The sequence below is a fragment of the Euphorbia lathyris genome, chromosome 2 (genome assembly GCF_963576675.1).
Source record: "Euphorbia lathyris chromosome 2, ddEupLath1.1, whole genome shotgun sequence".
Classification (NCBI taxonomy): Eukaryota; Viridiplantae; Streptophyta; class Magnoliopsida; order Malpighiales; family Euphorbiaceae; genus Euphorbia; species Euphorbia lathyris.
The window spans coordinates 4,986,670-5,000,517 of NC_088911.1; the positions used below are offsets into that span (position 1 = coordinate 4,986,670).

At 33.1% G+C, this 13,848-nt stretch overlaps 1 protein-coding gene across 2 annotated transcripts; it reads right to left on the reverse strand.

The window, feature by feature from the left end:
* Positions 1 to 1,423: 1,423 nt before the first annotated feature.
* On the reverse strand, positions 1,424 to 11,634 carry LOC136220880 (uncharacterized). 2 transcript variants are annotated; one of them, XM_066008709.1, is made up of 5 exons: positions 11,344 to 11,634; positions 11,017 to 11,163; positions 4,899 to 5,053; positions 2,839 to 2,867; positions 1,424 to 1,742 (listed from the first exon to the last, which is right to left on the reverse strand). In XM_066008709.1, exons 1-3 carry the CDS (start codon positions 11,554 to 11,556, stop codon positions 4,910 to 4,912), a joined length of 504 nt encoding a protein of 167 aa, XP_065864781.1. In that variant the 5' UTR covers positions 11,557 to 11,634; the 3' UTR covers positions 1,424 to 1,742; positions 2,839 to 2,867; positions 4,899 to 4,909. The 2 variants fall into 2 exon arrangements, with proteins under 2 accessions (XP_065864781.1, XP_065864780.1); XM_066008708.1 differs by lacking the exon at positions 2,839 to 2,867 and having other exon boundaries at positions 11,344 to 11,633.
* Between the last annotated feature and the right edge of the window lie 2,214 nt (positions 11,635 to 13,848).

Below are 13,848 nucleotides of genomic sequence, written 5' to 3' on the forward strand. Positions count from 1 at the left end.
TGACAAAAAAAATGTTGAAATTCACTTTTTCTCATTTTCTACATTTCTTTTTCCTTTTAAATTCACTGATAAAGTCTTTAATTTAAAAAGTAATGTTATTAATGATCATTGAAAATCAAAGTAAGTAAATAATATTGCAAGAATGATTAGTCGTTAATGAAACAACAAAGAAAAAAAGAATAGTAAAAATGGTAAAAAATGTTTCAAAATTTTATTAAAAATCTAAATAACACTTGATTTGTTTTCCAAAATAAGTGTCATTTAAAATTTTAATAAAAATTTAAATTGTTTTCAATTTTTACTATTCTCTTTTTTTTTTGACAACCAAATAAGCATATATTAAGAATCAAGAAGAAGCATATTACAAATAAAATCAAGGGTACAGAAAACCACTCACCCCGATGTAGAGGTAAAATACTACTTCTAGCTAACAAATGAGCAACATAGTTTGCAGAACGACAGACAAAACGAATAGAGCAATTAAAAGACTCATTCAAAGAAAAATGACAATCATTGACTAAGGCGTTAATAATAGCTAACGATTCTTCTAATATTAATTACTTACTTGTATTTTTATTAGTAATATTATTTTTGATTTAGAGAGATTATTGATTAATTTAAAGAGAAATAAATGTAGAAAATGCAAGAGAGTGAGTTCCCACCTTTTTTTTTTATGAGAGTGTATTTTCATTATTTTTTCAATCAATTTTTAAGGCATTAATTAAGGTTAAATTAGTAAGATTTTAAATCAATTGCGATTCTTAATTTTTGTGAAACACCTTAAAATGACAAATGATACGGTATTAAGTGAATGAACCAAAACACTCGAGTAAAAACCTAAGGCCTGAATCTAGCATTTGGGTCTAATTCAAGAAGCCCATGTTCAACAAAGACGCGAAAACTCAATTATAAAGAATCTTCTTCAGAAGCTGTCTAAACAGACACGTGGACCAATAGCTATTCCTGACCCTAAAGGCACACTCTTAGCTCCCACTAAATACAGAGTATTATAAAAGATAGAATCTGAATTCAATAAAAAAACTGCCACGTGTAAAGTACTCAAGGTTTGTGTAAGTGTTCAATTACTATTGAAATTAGAACCTCAGATACGTCATTCTTAATACACAAACATTGTGTAAGAATTCACCGAACTCCGATCCCTCCCTAACGTTGTTGTCTCAAATCACCAGAAACAATTGGAAGACAAAATTCAGTATAAATGACATCAACGCATAAAAGGGAACGGATAAAACCATTTTGCTATTGTTTACTTAGATAAGATTAATATGAGAATCACATTGTTTACTATTTGATCTATTAATTGCTTTTTATTTTTAATTCTTACCAAAAACTTATTTATATCCTCTTTAGAAAAAAAAATTAAAAAAAAAAATCAGGGTAAACAATATATTAAAAATTTCCAAAATAAAATAATAATTTAATCATTCAGAATCAATGTGATCACTATTGTTAGAAAATAAGAATCAGATTCTATCGTCGATTATTTTAGAAGCATTACAAATTGCGAATAGGATGAGATTATAACAAAAATTACATATTTATTAACAGAATTTTTATCAATAATTCTAATTTTTTTTTCCTTCCCACCTCTCGAGTCATAAGTCGACGGACCTTCCATGACCCTATCTCGACCGGTGATCCTATCCTAATATATCCTACTTATATTAACTCCGGAGTCGATCTCAAAGAAATTACAACTTCCTTTTTCTTGAAGAACAAATCTGCAAGAATTAAGGCATAAGAAAAGGAATAAAAATGGATGTCGGGGGAATACTAAAAACGCAGTAGTAATAATAATAGACATAATACCTATTTAGTTCTCCAAACTAAAACTTCAAAGTCAATTAGGACTTTGGAAGTATCAAAATCATCAAGGGCGAATCCAGGATTTTTCCCCCATGGGGGCAAACCATACAACTAAAATAATTTTTATCCAAAAAAATAATAATTATAGAAAACCAAAGCTCAAAGCTCAAGTTCAAGTAAAATAGTAGCAGAAATATAAAATCAAAATTCAAGTAGGAGCAAAAAAACACCAAAGCAGAGAGGCAAAGATCGGAGATGGAGTGCCGGACCAACGACCCAACTATGGAAGGATTGGCTGCCGATTTTGATTTAATCTTAGTTAGAATTAGGGATTTCAATTTAGTCTTAAGAAGACAGAGGAATTGAGGAAGAAGAACTAAAGAAATTAAAGAGAGTAAGAGAGACCGATGGTTTGTTTTAGGACTTATTTAGTTTTACATTTAAATATTTACTTTTTATTTCTTTTATTTTTATTCTAAACAAAACGACGTAGTTCTAATTAAATAAAACGACGTCGTTTTTCTTTAAAACAGAATTAAAAAAATAAAAAGAAAATATTTATAGAACCACTAAACCCTAAACCTCCATTGATGGAGGGGGCAAAGCTCTAAAACTTCAAAATTAATACCTAGGTTTTTAAAAAACTACAAATGTTGCCCCCAGTGCCCCCCATACTGGATTCGCCCCTGATCCTAAGCAAAAACATCAATTGAGTCATCATCGAAAATCATTCGGTTGAAACCTTCTTCCTCAAACCCATTTTGAGCAACACAGAGATCATTACAATCCATGTCAAATAATTACAGTTTCCGATTCTAAAATAGAATGAGGACTCAATTGATGATTTTTGTTTAACTCATCGACCTAATTAATGATTTTGACAGTTTAAAGTCTTAATTAACTTTGATAGTTTAGGGGTCAAATGAGGGTTATCCCTCGTAATAGTTACAACTTCATAAAATAGGCTTCAAACAAAAACAGACACAAAACGGATACGGACATGAAACACACCTGCCAATAGTTCATTCGACAACAAATATCTGGCCAGAAATGAAAAGACAGCATCAAATATATAAACTTTTGAACTAGAAATACATACTGTATATTCAACATTGCATTAGTACTTTCAAGGCTATGTTGCACGGAAATGGAAACGGACATCTAAAAACGTTATTTCTATAAAACATTTAGCTAGGAAACGGTAACGATGACACAAAATGCGGAAAAGCTATTGATGAAGAGTTTCTGAGCAACACAGGTGTAAATTGTCCAAAAATATATAGTAATCAAGAACCTTAAAGCCAATTGGTTGCTTCTTCTTTTTTTTTTTCTTCCCTAACACATACACTGCCTCTCCAAGTTGGCCAATAAAGTTCGATTGTCCCCTAAACTTTGAAAACAATTGAATAACTCCTTAAATTTGTTTAAAGTAACCTCTCGGCCCCTGAATTTGCTTAAAATGGCCTATTGGCTGCAGAATTTGCTTAAAGCCTATTGGTTCCTAAACTTGCTTAAAGTGGGGTGTGCTTCAACTTGTCCAAATCTATACTTGTAGGCTTTGGGGGGTTATCATGTCAAGTTAAGATACTTCAAGAAGCTAATCGGTCGTTTTCGAGGTTGGAGAAGTCATAAACAAGTTTGGAGGACGGGGAATGTATTGGGCTTATACTCGAATTTTTATGGGATGACATCTTAAGTATAATCATTATCATCATAAGAATACAACTAACTATCTCAAAAGAACAAGCATGGATTAGATTAATCTCCAAAATTGCAATGCATGAATACAATTTTCATCCCATTTCAAAGCCGATTTCCCACTAAACTTTGAAAATGACTGATTAACTCCTAAAATTTGCTTAAAGGACCTCTTGACCGACTGAACTTGCTTAAAGTGACCTCTTGATTCCTAAATTTGCTCAAACTGGTGTTTGCTTCAACTTGTCCAAATCTATACTTGTAGACTTCGGGGGTTAATCATGTCGATGTTAAGAAACTTCGAGAAGCTAGTCGGTCGTTTTCATGAATAAGTTTGGAGGATTGGGAATGTATTGGGCTTTCAATACATGAACAACTATGTTGCACGGAAACTGAAACGGATACTGGGGAACGTAATTTCTGAAAAACATAGGAAACGAAAACGTGGGGGAACGTGTAAATATTAAAAATATAATAATACATTAAATAAACAAGATTGAAGAACAAGAGGAAGAAAGTCCAAGCTCAATCAAGATTCAAGAGACAAAGATTATCGGAGAAAGAAATATGGGTAAGTTCTTTAAATTGAAGGATACAAGGAAGGAATTATCTCTCAAATAGGAAGTTTCTGATAGAGAACAGCCAGGAGCATTCCGAAAGGGGTGAGACGTATGAGATAGGGGCATTTCGGGTATAAGGCATTAGGTAGTATTGATATTTAGGGTATGACTCATTAGTATATAAAGAATAGATGGGGATAGATGGGGAAAAGGAAAGTTAGTTTTTTTGGACATAACCTTTTGTGCTGCTATTGCAGAGGGCTCTCTAGTAGAGAGGGAGAGATTTCTCCTGTGGGACTAGGGCATTAGCTCTATCCATTTTATCCTTGTATCTTTGTTTTCCTTCTACTTATCTATAAATCGATGTTACTTTTCTGATCTTGCTATCCTTCTATATTGAGTTTCTATCAGTTTCAATTTTCCTAATCTTAGATTGAATAGGAATCGCAAAATAGAAAGTTTGAATTTTCATAATTTTAATCGAAATAGGTAGGGAAAACCGTTTAAAAATTTAGAGACGCGTTTCATATTTTGGGTAATTACGGAAACGTGCCCGGAAACGTTTTGTATCAGTTTCCGAGAGTTCCCGTTTCCTACATCTGCCGGAAACAGGGAAACGCATGTCATGAAGAGTTTCTATGCTTCATAGATGAACAACATGATTTTCGATGGGATGACATTAAGTGTAACCATTATCATCATAAGAATACATCTAATTATCTCAACTAATTAATCTCCAAAAGTGCAATGCATGAATACAATTTTCATCCCATTTCAAAGACGAATTAGATGAGATCGGAGTAGAAAACATACCAAAGATGAATTCATAATTTGGCAGCAGGCATGTTATAGAAAGTAGCACGAGCTGTGAAGACCAGTTTCCCATTTTTCTTGACTCTGAACTCCATTGCAACTACAGTCAAATTTCTTCCACTCCTTAATACAGATGCATCAACCACCAAAACCTCCTGAACAAGAGAAATTATATCACAATCAAGCAATCAATTGATTCAATTTCACTGCGTCAAATTTACAGGCATACTTATCAATACCCTTCAGACTTGAGGGGGTATTTTTTGGAATAAATGGTCAAAATGGTTCTCAAATTTGGCATTCAGATTAATTTAGTCCAAATTGAAATTTATGTATCAACTTAATCAGCCTTTAAGTTGGAAAATTTTAACAAATGGACCGAAATTTAGGAGTAAAGTGTTATTTAGCCTCTGGCCTATCCAAGATCTTCTCGTTTGGCTCCTAACCTATTATTCGGTCACATTTGGCCTTTTGATATTTTGATACATGTACTTAACACGTTGCATCTTTTAAAGTTTATTTGCCACATAAATTTTTTTATGTGAAAATAATTAATTAGATTAAAATAAGAAAATCTTTTAAAAGAATAAAAACAAATCCATAAACTAAAATTTATGGAGTCTAACCGTCAAAATACAAATACCAGTTCTGCTAAGTTTCTAGCCAAATTGGGTGAAATTTCACCAATTGAGATAGGTGGGCCAAGTTCTGCTAAGTCTCTGTCCAAACTGAACCAATTGGAATAGGTCAGCGCCTAAATGTGACCAAATAACAGGACATGGGCCAAATGACAAAATTTTGGATAGGTCGAGAGCCAAATGTTGAAATAATGAACTTATAATTAATAGTCTTTAATTTGATTCAGTGGATTATCCAAGAGTCATTTCTGTATATTTATAGAGTGTCCAAGAGGCATTTCTGTACCTGTGTCTGTATCTGTATTTATAGTGAGTTAATGTGGTTTACTAAGAGTCATATTTGTAATCTATAAATACCTATTAATACAAAGTAGTAAGGCAAGAGAATCAGAAGAGAATTTCTTCTAGCAATTATACTCTTCCTATGTACCTCTGAAAGTTTATTTATTTGATCCAACAAATTGGTATCAGAGCCAGCAAAAATTCTCTACAATGTTGAATGCAATGATCCCATACAAATATCCACAATTATCAAAGGAAAATTATGATAATTGGTGCATTAGAATGAAGGCTTTGTTGGGTTCCCAAGATGTATGGGAAATGGTAGAAACTGGATATGAGCAGCCAGAGAATGAGGAGGAATTGACGAATGCTCAAAAAGCGAAAAGGAAGAAAGACCAACAAGCACTCTCTCTAATCCACATGTGTCTGGATGAGAATATGTTCGTGAAAATTTCGACTGCAACAACAGCCAAGGAGGCATGGGAGATTCTCGAAAATTCCTTTAAGGGGAAAGATAAAGTAGTCAAGATGCATTTGCAAACCTTGAGAAGTGAGTATGAGAAACTCAAGATGAAAGAGTCAGAGAAAATTGATGAGTTCTTTAATAGAACTCTGGTAATTGTCAATCAGTTGAAGAGATATGGAGAAAAAATGGAGGATGTTCTTATGATAGAAAAAATCCTTCGTTCTTTGACTCAGAAATTTGATTACGTGGTGACTACCATTGAAGAATCAAAAGATCTGGAGACTATGTCTGTAGATCAACTCTTAGGTTCGTTACAAGCCCATGAGGAGAGATTAAAAAATAGAGAAGAACCTGTCGCTCAGGTGTTGCAGGCGAAACTAGATTTGAATGATAAAGAAGAAAAGAAGCAATTTGAAGGTGGATATGGAAGAGGAAGAGGAAGAGGAAGATCAAGAGGTAGAGGCCGTGGCCGTGGCTGGAATCGTGGATATAATGGAAGAGGTAGAGGTGGCAGAAATTTCCACAATAATGAAGCCACAAATAATCAGCAATGGAATGCAAGAAGACGTGGTAGAGGCAACAATTTCCAAGGCCGTGGAAATAATTGGCATGGCTGTGATAAATCTTGTGTGCAATGTTACAATTGTCAAGAATTTGGGCATTATGCTGCTGAGTGTAAATCTGAACCTTTTAAAGACGAACAGGCCAATTTTGCCGAGGAGGAAGATGAAGAATCAACTTTGTTACTGACATGTAGCGAAGATGAAGCAAGGAGCAAGGAGTCTTGGTATCTAGACTCGGGAGCAAGCAATCATATGACGGGAAATAAAGAACTTTTTTATAAGATTGATGAATCTAAGAAAGGAAGTATTTCTTTCGGTGACAAAACAAAAGTTCCAGTTTTGGGAAGTGGTGACATTCTTATCAAACTGAAGAATGGAGATCATCAACTTATTTCTCATGTTTATTATGTTCCAGCTTTGAAATCCAATATTTTGAGTATTGGACAACTTTTGGAGAAAGGTTATGAAGTGGAGATGAACAGGAATGGGCTGGTTATGAAAGATGGAAAGAAAAAAATGATTGCAAAAGTTCTTATGTCTGCAAACAAGGTGTTCAAATTAAAAATCAGCAGTGATCGTCCTATGTGTTTGAAAGCCTCATCAGATTCTGCATGGTTGTGGCATCTCAGAATGGGTCACTTGAATTTTGGTGGACTGGAGCAAATGTGCAAGCAACAAATGGTGTATGGATTACCTTCCATAAATCATCCCAATCAGATTTGTGAAGGGTGTATGTACGGGAAGCAATTCAGAAGGAGTTTTCCAAAGGAGTCTTTGTCAAGCACATCAAAACCACTTGAATTGGTGCATGCAGATATTTGTGGTCCCATTAATCCGAGTTCACATGGAGGAAGCCGGTATTTCTTATTATTTTATACTCGGAAAACATGGGTTTATTTTTTGAAGGCAAAATCTGAAGCATTTGAAGTGTTTAAAAAATTTAAAGCACTAGTTGAGAATGAAAGCGGTTTGAAGATTCAAGCATTGCGAACTGATCGAGGAGGAGAATTCACATCTGAGAAATTCAATCAGTTCTGTGATTATAATGGTGTTCGTCGATTGCTTACTGTTCCAAGATCTCCTCAACAAAATGGTGTCGTGGAACGGAAAAATAGAACCATTCTTAACATGACCCGAAGCATGATGAAGTGCAAAGGTATGCCAAAAGAATTTTGGGCAGAAGCAGTAACATGTGCAGTCTATTTAAATAATAGAAGTCCTTCAAAGAAGCTTTTGCAAAAGACCCCCAATGAAGCATGGTGTGGAAAGAAACCAAATATTTCTCATGTAAAAGTATTTGGTTGTCTTGGTTATGTTCATGTTGCTGACGAATTGAGAAGCAAATTGGATGATAAAAGTGAGAAGATGGTGTTTATTGGCTATGCAAAAAATTCCAAAGGTTATAAATTTTATAATCCTCGGAATGGAAAAGTTGTGATAAGCAGAGATGCAGAATTTCAAGAAGAAAGCTCTTGGAATTGGAAGATTCCAGAAGATGAAAATTATGATTTTCTTCCTGTATATGATGATGATTTTGCAGGTCAAAATAAAGATGTAATTATCACACCACCAAACTCACCTTCCACATCTCAGACAAATGTGACAGACTCATCCCCAGAAAGTTCATCAGAGAGGCAGCCTCGAATGAGAAGCTTGAGTGAGATTTATGCAGAAACTGAAGAAGTAGATAACGCTACTTTATTCTGTTTGTTTGCTGATACAGAACCTGTACAATTTGAAGAAGCTGTTCAGGAAAAAAAATGGAGACAAGCAATGGATGAAGAAATAAATTCCATAAAGAAGAATGACACTTGGGAATTGGCAACACTGCCAAAGGGAAAAAAAGCTGTAGCAGTGAAGTGGATTTTCAAAATAAAGAAAAATGCCAAAGGAAAAGTGGAGAAGTATAAAGCTCGCCTTGTTGCAAAAGGTTTTTCTCAAAAGGCCGGAATTGATTATGAAGAAGTTTTTGCTCCGGTGGCTCGAATTGAGACAATTCGATTAGTTATTTCTTTGGCAGCTCAACAAGGATGGAAAATTCACCAAATGGATGTCAAATCAGCATTCTTAAATGGAACTCTTGAAGAAGAAGTTTATGTCAATCAACCATTGGGTTATACTGTGAAAGGGCAAGAAGATAAGGTGTTGAAGTTAAAAAAGGCTTTGTATGGCCTTAAGCAAGCTCCAAGGGCTTGGTATTCTTGCATCGATGACTATTTCCAGAAGAATGGTTTCACAAGATGTCCATATGAGCATGCTTTGTATATCAAGGAGAATGAGGATGGAAAAATAATGTATGTATGCTTGTATGTTGATGATTTAATTTTCACAGGATCTGATCAAAAGATGATTGAAGAATTTAAGAAGTTGATGACAAATAATTATGAGATGACGGATTTGGGGCTGATGTCATATTATTTAGGCATTGAAGTTAAGCAAAGTGATGAATGTGTGTTTTTGTCTCAGAAGTCATATGCAGAAGCTATTTTAAAAGAATTCAAGATGGATAAATGCAATTCAGCTTCTACGCCAGTGGATTGTCGAAATAAGTTGTCAAAGCATGATGATGAAGAAAAGGTGAATCCAACTTTGTTTAGAAGGTTGGTTGGAAGGCTGAGATTTTTGACATGTACAAGGCCAGATATCTTATATGGAGTTGGACTCATTAGTCATTACATGGAGGTTCCAACTTTGACTCATATGGAGGCAGGAAAACGAATACTTCGATACATCAAAGGTACACTGGATTGACAACAAGTATCACTTTATTAGGGAATGCATTGGAAGGAAAGAAATTCAACTCAAGCATGTACCATCCAAAGATCAAGTTGCTGATATTTTTACTAAAGCTTTGAAGTTTGAAGATTTCAGCAGATTGAGAGCTGTTCTTGGTGTAACTAAGGGATAAAAAATTATAAGTTTAAGGGGGTGTGTTGAAATAATGAACTTATAATTAATAGTCTTTAATTTGATTCAGTGGATTATCCAAGAGTCATTTCTGTATCTGTATTTATAGAGTGTCCAAGAGTCATTTCTGTACCTGTGTCTGTATTTATAGTGAGTTAATGTGGTTTACTAAGAGTCATATTTGTAATCTATAAATACCTATTAATACAAAGTAGTAAGGCAAGAGAATCAGAAGAGAATTTCTTCCAGCAATTATACTCTTCCTCTGTACCTCTGAAAGTTTATTTATTTGATCCAACACCAAATAGTGGTTTAAGTCTATGATACTCAGACTCTTCATTTTGACTGCCATACCAGTGTCGACACGACACTGATACTGGTATGAGATCCGTGTCAGACACTGGAGAAGAACCTAGGATACGTTTAACTTTTCTGAAGACCAGTTATTCGGCAGTTATTTTTTTAAGAGAAATTGAAGCGTATGTAACTTTAAAGAATGTTTAGTTCTCTAACTCTTCCTCTTCCCTCTTAAACCCTAATGTATAAAATATTCACCAAAAACCAAAAATGTACTACAGAAAGTCTCAACTTACGAACCAAAAATATCAAACCAAAAACCTTCGAACACAATGCCCAACTAAGAACAAGGGGTTCGATGACACATCATTGTGGAGTCATGTTGAGGTTTTATGTACATCTGCTGGTGGTGGAGGTGGAAGTAGGGTCTGGAGGAAATTAATATTGAAGCAGTTTCTTTTGATTTAGGAAATTACTATTGATGGTTGTTAATTTGTTGTCTCTTAGGATCAGGAACATTTTGTTTGTTGTTTGTGGACTTGAAATTCTAATTTTTAATGAAGTTGATGAAAAATTGTTGTCTTTTTTTTGGAATATATAGATATATATTTTTAAATTTCTGTATCCCCCTACCTGTGTCCAAAGTTAGGACGGTGTCCCCGTGTCCAAAATTTTCAAGATTGCAGTACTGGGTACTCAGATCTGTACCAGTATCGGATATGAGTTCCCGAATTCATAGGTTTAAGCCCCCAAATCTATAATTTTCTAGTATTAAAGTTGATTGTATCCGGATCAATTTGTCAAAATTTGACTAACTTGATAGCTGAGTTAGATAACTAAACTTCAATTACGGCTAAAATTGATCCGTCTGCAATTTAGGGACCTTTTTCGCCCTTAATTTGTATTTTTTGCATATGAGAAACCAATCAGACACGAGATCATAAAGAATCAAACAAAAAACTTACGTCTTTTGGTGCAGCAGAGAGATAAGAAATGCTCAATTCACCCAAAAAAATTTCCTTATCCTCAGCTACGACAGTTCTAGCACATGCAATCGCCACTCTCTCTGCAATAGCTGCAAGAGCCCCTCCGTGCAGTCCTTTATAAAAATTCTACATCACATAACCAGAAACCTAAGATCAATATCTAATTTTGTTCAGCAAAAAGAACAATCTCTTGATTTAATTCGTTTAGGACTTCTATCAAACACCAAGCGGGTTATCAGACAAAACAATAAAAAAGTGAAGCAATAAACGAAATAGCAAGATCAAAGAGAAGAGTGGAAAGATTACAGCGATAGCAGGTACGACGGAGAAGACACAAGAGATGCGGCCACGTTGAATGTTCTCGACCTTAAGGAGATGCGATAAGACATGGGAATAGGAATCCTTGAATTGGATGTTTTCAGGGATCGAGGCCGAGACTCCGACGTTGGTAAGAAAGCCTTTAACGATATCTTCGACTTCAGCCGGTGGAGCACTGGCCGTGCTGGAGGTTCTAGCCATCTGCGCGCGTAATCGACCCCAATTTTCCGGCAAAAATTGCAAGTAACCACCAGTCCAACAGTAGGTAACGGTTGACTGTTGCTGGATCAAATAATTGTAAATTGCTTTTCTTTAGAGAAGAAGGGCATTTTAGTCATTTCCCCCTAAATTTAATACAAATCAATATTTTTCTATAGAAGTTGTTTGGTCAAATGTGATAATTATTTCAAAATAGTGGAGTATATCAAATCAGGCCGGTTTAACTATCGGAAAAGATAGAGAGTCGATAGATTAAAAGTTCAAATTGAAAACTTTGAAATTCCAAATTTCAAGAATGAATTTAAAATTTTTGAAATTTAAGAGTTTCTAGAATTCCAGAATTTTTGAAATTTCAATATTTTTAGAATTCTAGAATTTATGAAATTTCAGAATTCCAGAATTTTCGAAATTTCAGAATTCTAGAATTTTTGAAATTTCAGAATTCCAGTATTTCAAGAATGAATTTCAAATTTACAATTACTAAAATTTAAGAATTTCTAAAATTCTAGAATTTTCGAAATTCCAGTATTTTCATAATTCTAGAATTTCACAATTTTTAGAATTCCAAAATTTCTGAAATTATAGAATTTTTAAAATTTTCAAATTTATGAAATTCTAGAATTCCAGAATTTTTGAAATTTCGGAATTCTAGAATTTCAGAATTTTTGAAATTTCAGAATTTCTAAATTTAAAAAATTCCAGAATTTCTGAAATTCCAAAATTCTAGATTTTTTTAATTCCAAAATTTCTAGAATTCGAGATTTTTAGAATTCCAGACTTCTGAAATTAGAATTCCAAAATTTTATAATTTCTGAAATTCTAGAATTCTAGATTCTAGAATTCTAGAGTTTTTGAAATTCCAGAAATCTGAACACTGAACAGTTATGGCGAATTTTATTTATAATGTTGATTGGTTTGATCAATTTCATATATTATTAAAAAAACACAGATATTTTGTTTTTAATTTTCAATTTCAATTATATATTGATTCTAATTTTCAATTTTGCATGTTTTCATGTTTTTTTCGTTGTACTGTTTTTTCTATTTTTTTCGTTTTTCCCAACTTTCACATTTTGTTTCACTTTTTTGCAACTTTTTAATTTTTCTCATTTTTTTGTGTTTTTAAAATAAATAAAGTTTTCGTTTACACATACTTTAAATTACAATTTGTTATTTAACACTTTTAATTTAATATATAAATTATAAAATATTTTGTAATAAACTTGTTTTTAAATGGAAAATAAGAGAATAAAAAAATACATGCAAATATTTGAATAAAAATTCAACCCAACCCAACCCAATCAATCAATTCCTTACATGAGTTGGATTTCAATCCAACCCATATATATAATCATTAGCTTGAAAATATACGGATTGAGTTGGGTTGGTTGGTTATATTTGATGGGTTGGTTAATTTTTGTACACTCATTAGCCTAATAAAACTAACATAGCCATCAGTTTTAAGTTTAACTCCAAAAGATCTAATTTTGATTCTTATGTGTTCCACTTCTTATACAAAATAAACCTTGTGGTTACACATGTTTTCGATCACAGACTTGTGGTTTAAAAATTTACAAAATGGTACATTGAGGTTTATTCCGTTAGCAAACACATACCAAATTGACTAACGGTGTTAAAAGTCAAAGGAAAAAGAGTTAATTTGATCCTTATATTTATTTATTTTATAAATTAACCCTCTCATTATCTAATTATCACAAACAAACCCTAAAATAAAAAATAAAAATCAAATATACCTTCTTCTCTATCTCTCTAATTTTTTATTTTCCTTCTTCTTTTTCTCTCTTCTCTCTCCTCTTTGTTAATTTCTCTCTCTTTAAAAATAAAAAATCAAATACAACAACCACCATTTACTATCTTCTCATCTTCATCTTCCATTCTTCTCCTGTTCAGAAATTAATAATGTTTTATCTTTGATTACAGAATAACAAAGAAATCTATGACTGTTTTATCCAAATTTCATACTTTTAAACAAACAAAAAGCAATTATCAATTTGTTTCAAACCTCACTCCATCACTAGTACCATATTTATTTCAATGAGTTTGTGATTGGTTTGTTAAGGATAAGGTTAAAAGAGAACAGAATTTAGAGTCCGCTGTTCTTCGATGGGATGATTCTGAATTCCAATTTTGATTTTTGTTCTTCAATTTAGAGTCTGCTGTTCATCATTTTAATGAACCATTGTCTCCTGGATTTAGATATTCTGTATTTTTTAAAGAGAGAGAAATTAACAAAGAGAAAGAGAAAAAAGAAGA

Coding starts and splice junctions, on each gene's coding strand:
- LOC136220880 (XM_066008709.1), bottom strand. CDS start 11,556: ATGGCTAGAACCTCCAGCACGGCCAGTGCTCCACCGGCTGAAGTCGAA. Junction 11,164..11,343: donor CCGTCGTACCTGCTATCGCT/GTAATCTTTCCA, acceptor TATGTGATGTAG/AATTTTTATAAAGGACTGCA. Junction 5,054..11,016: donor TCTCTGCTGCACCAAAAGAC/GTAAGTTTTTTG, acceptor TCTCTTGTTCAG/GAGGTTTTGGTGGTTGATGC.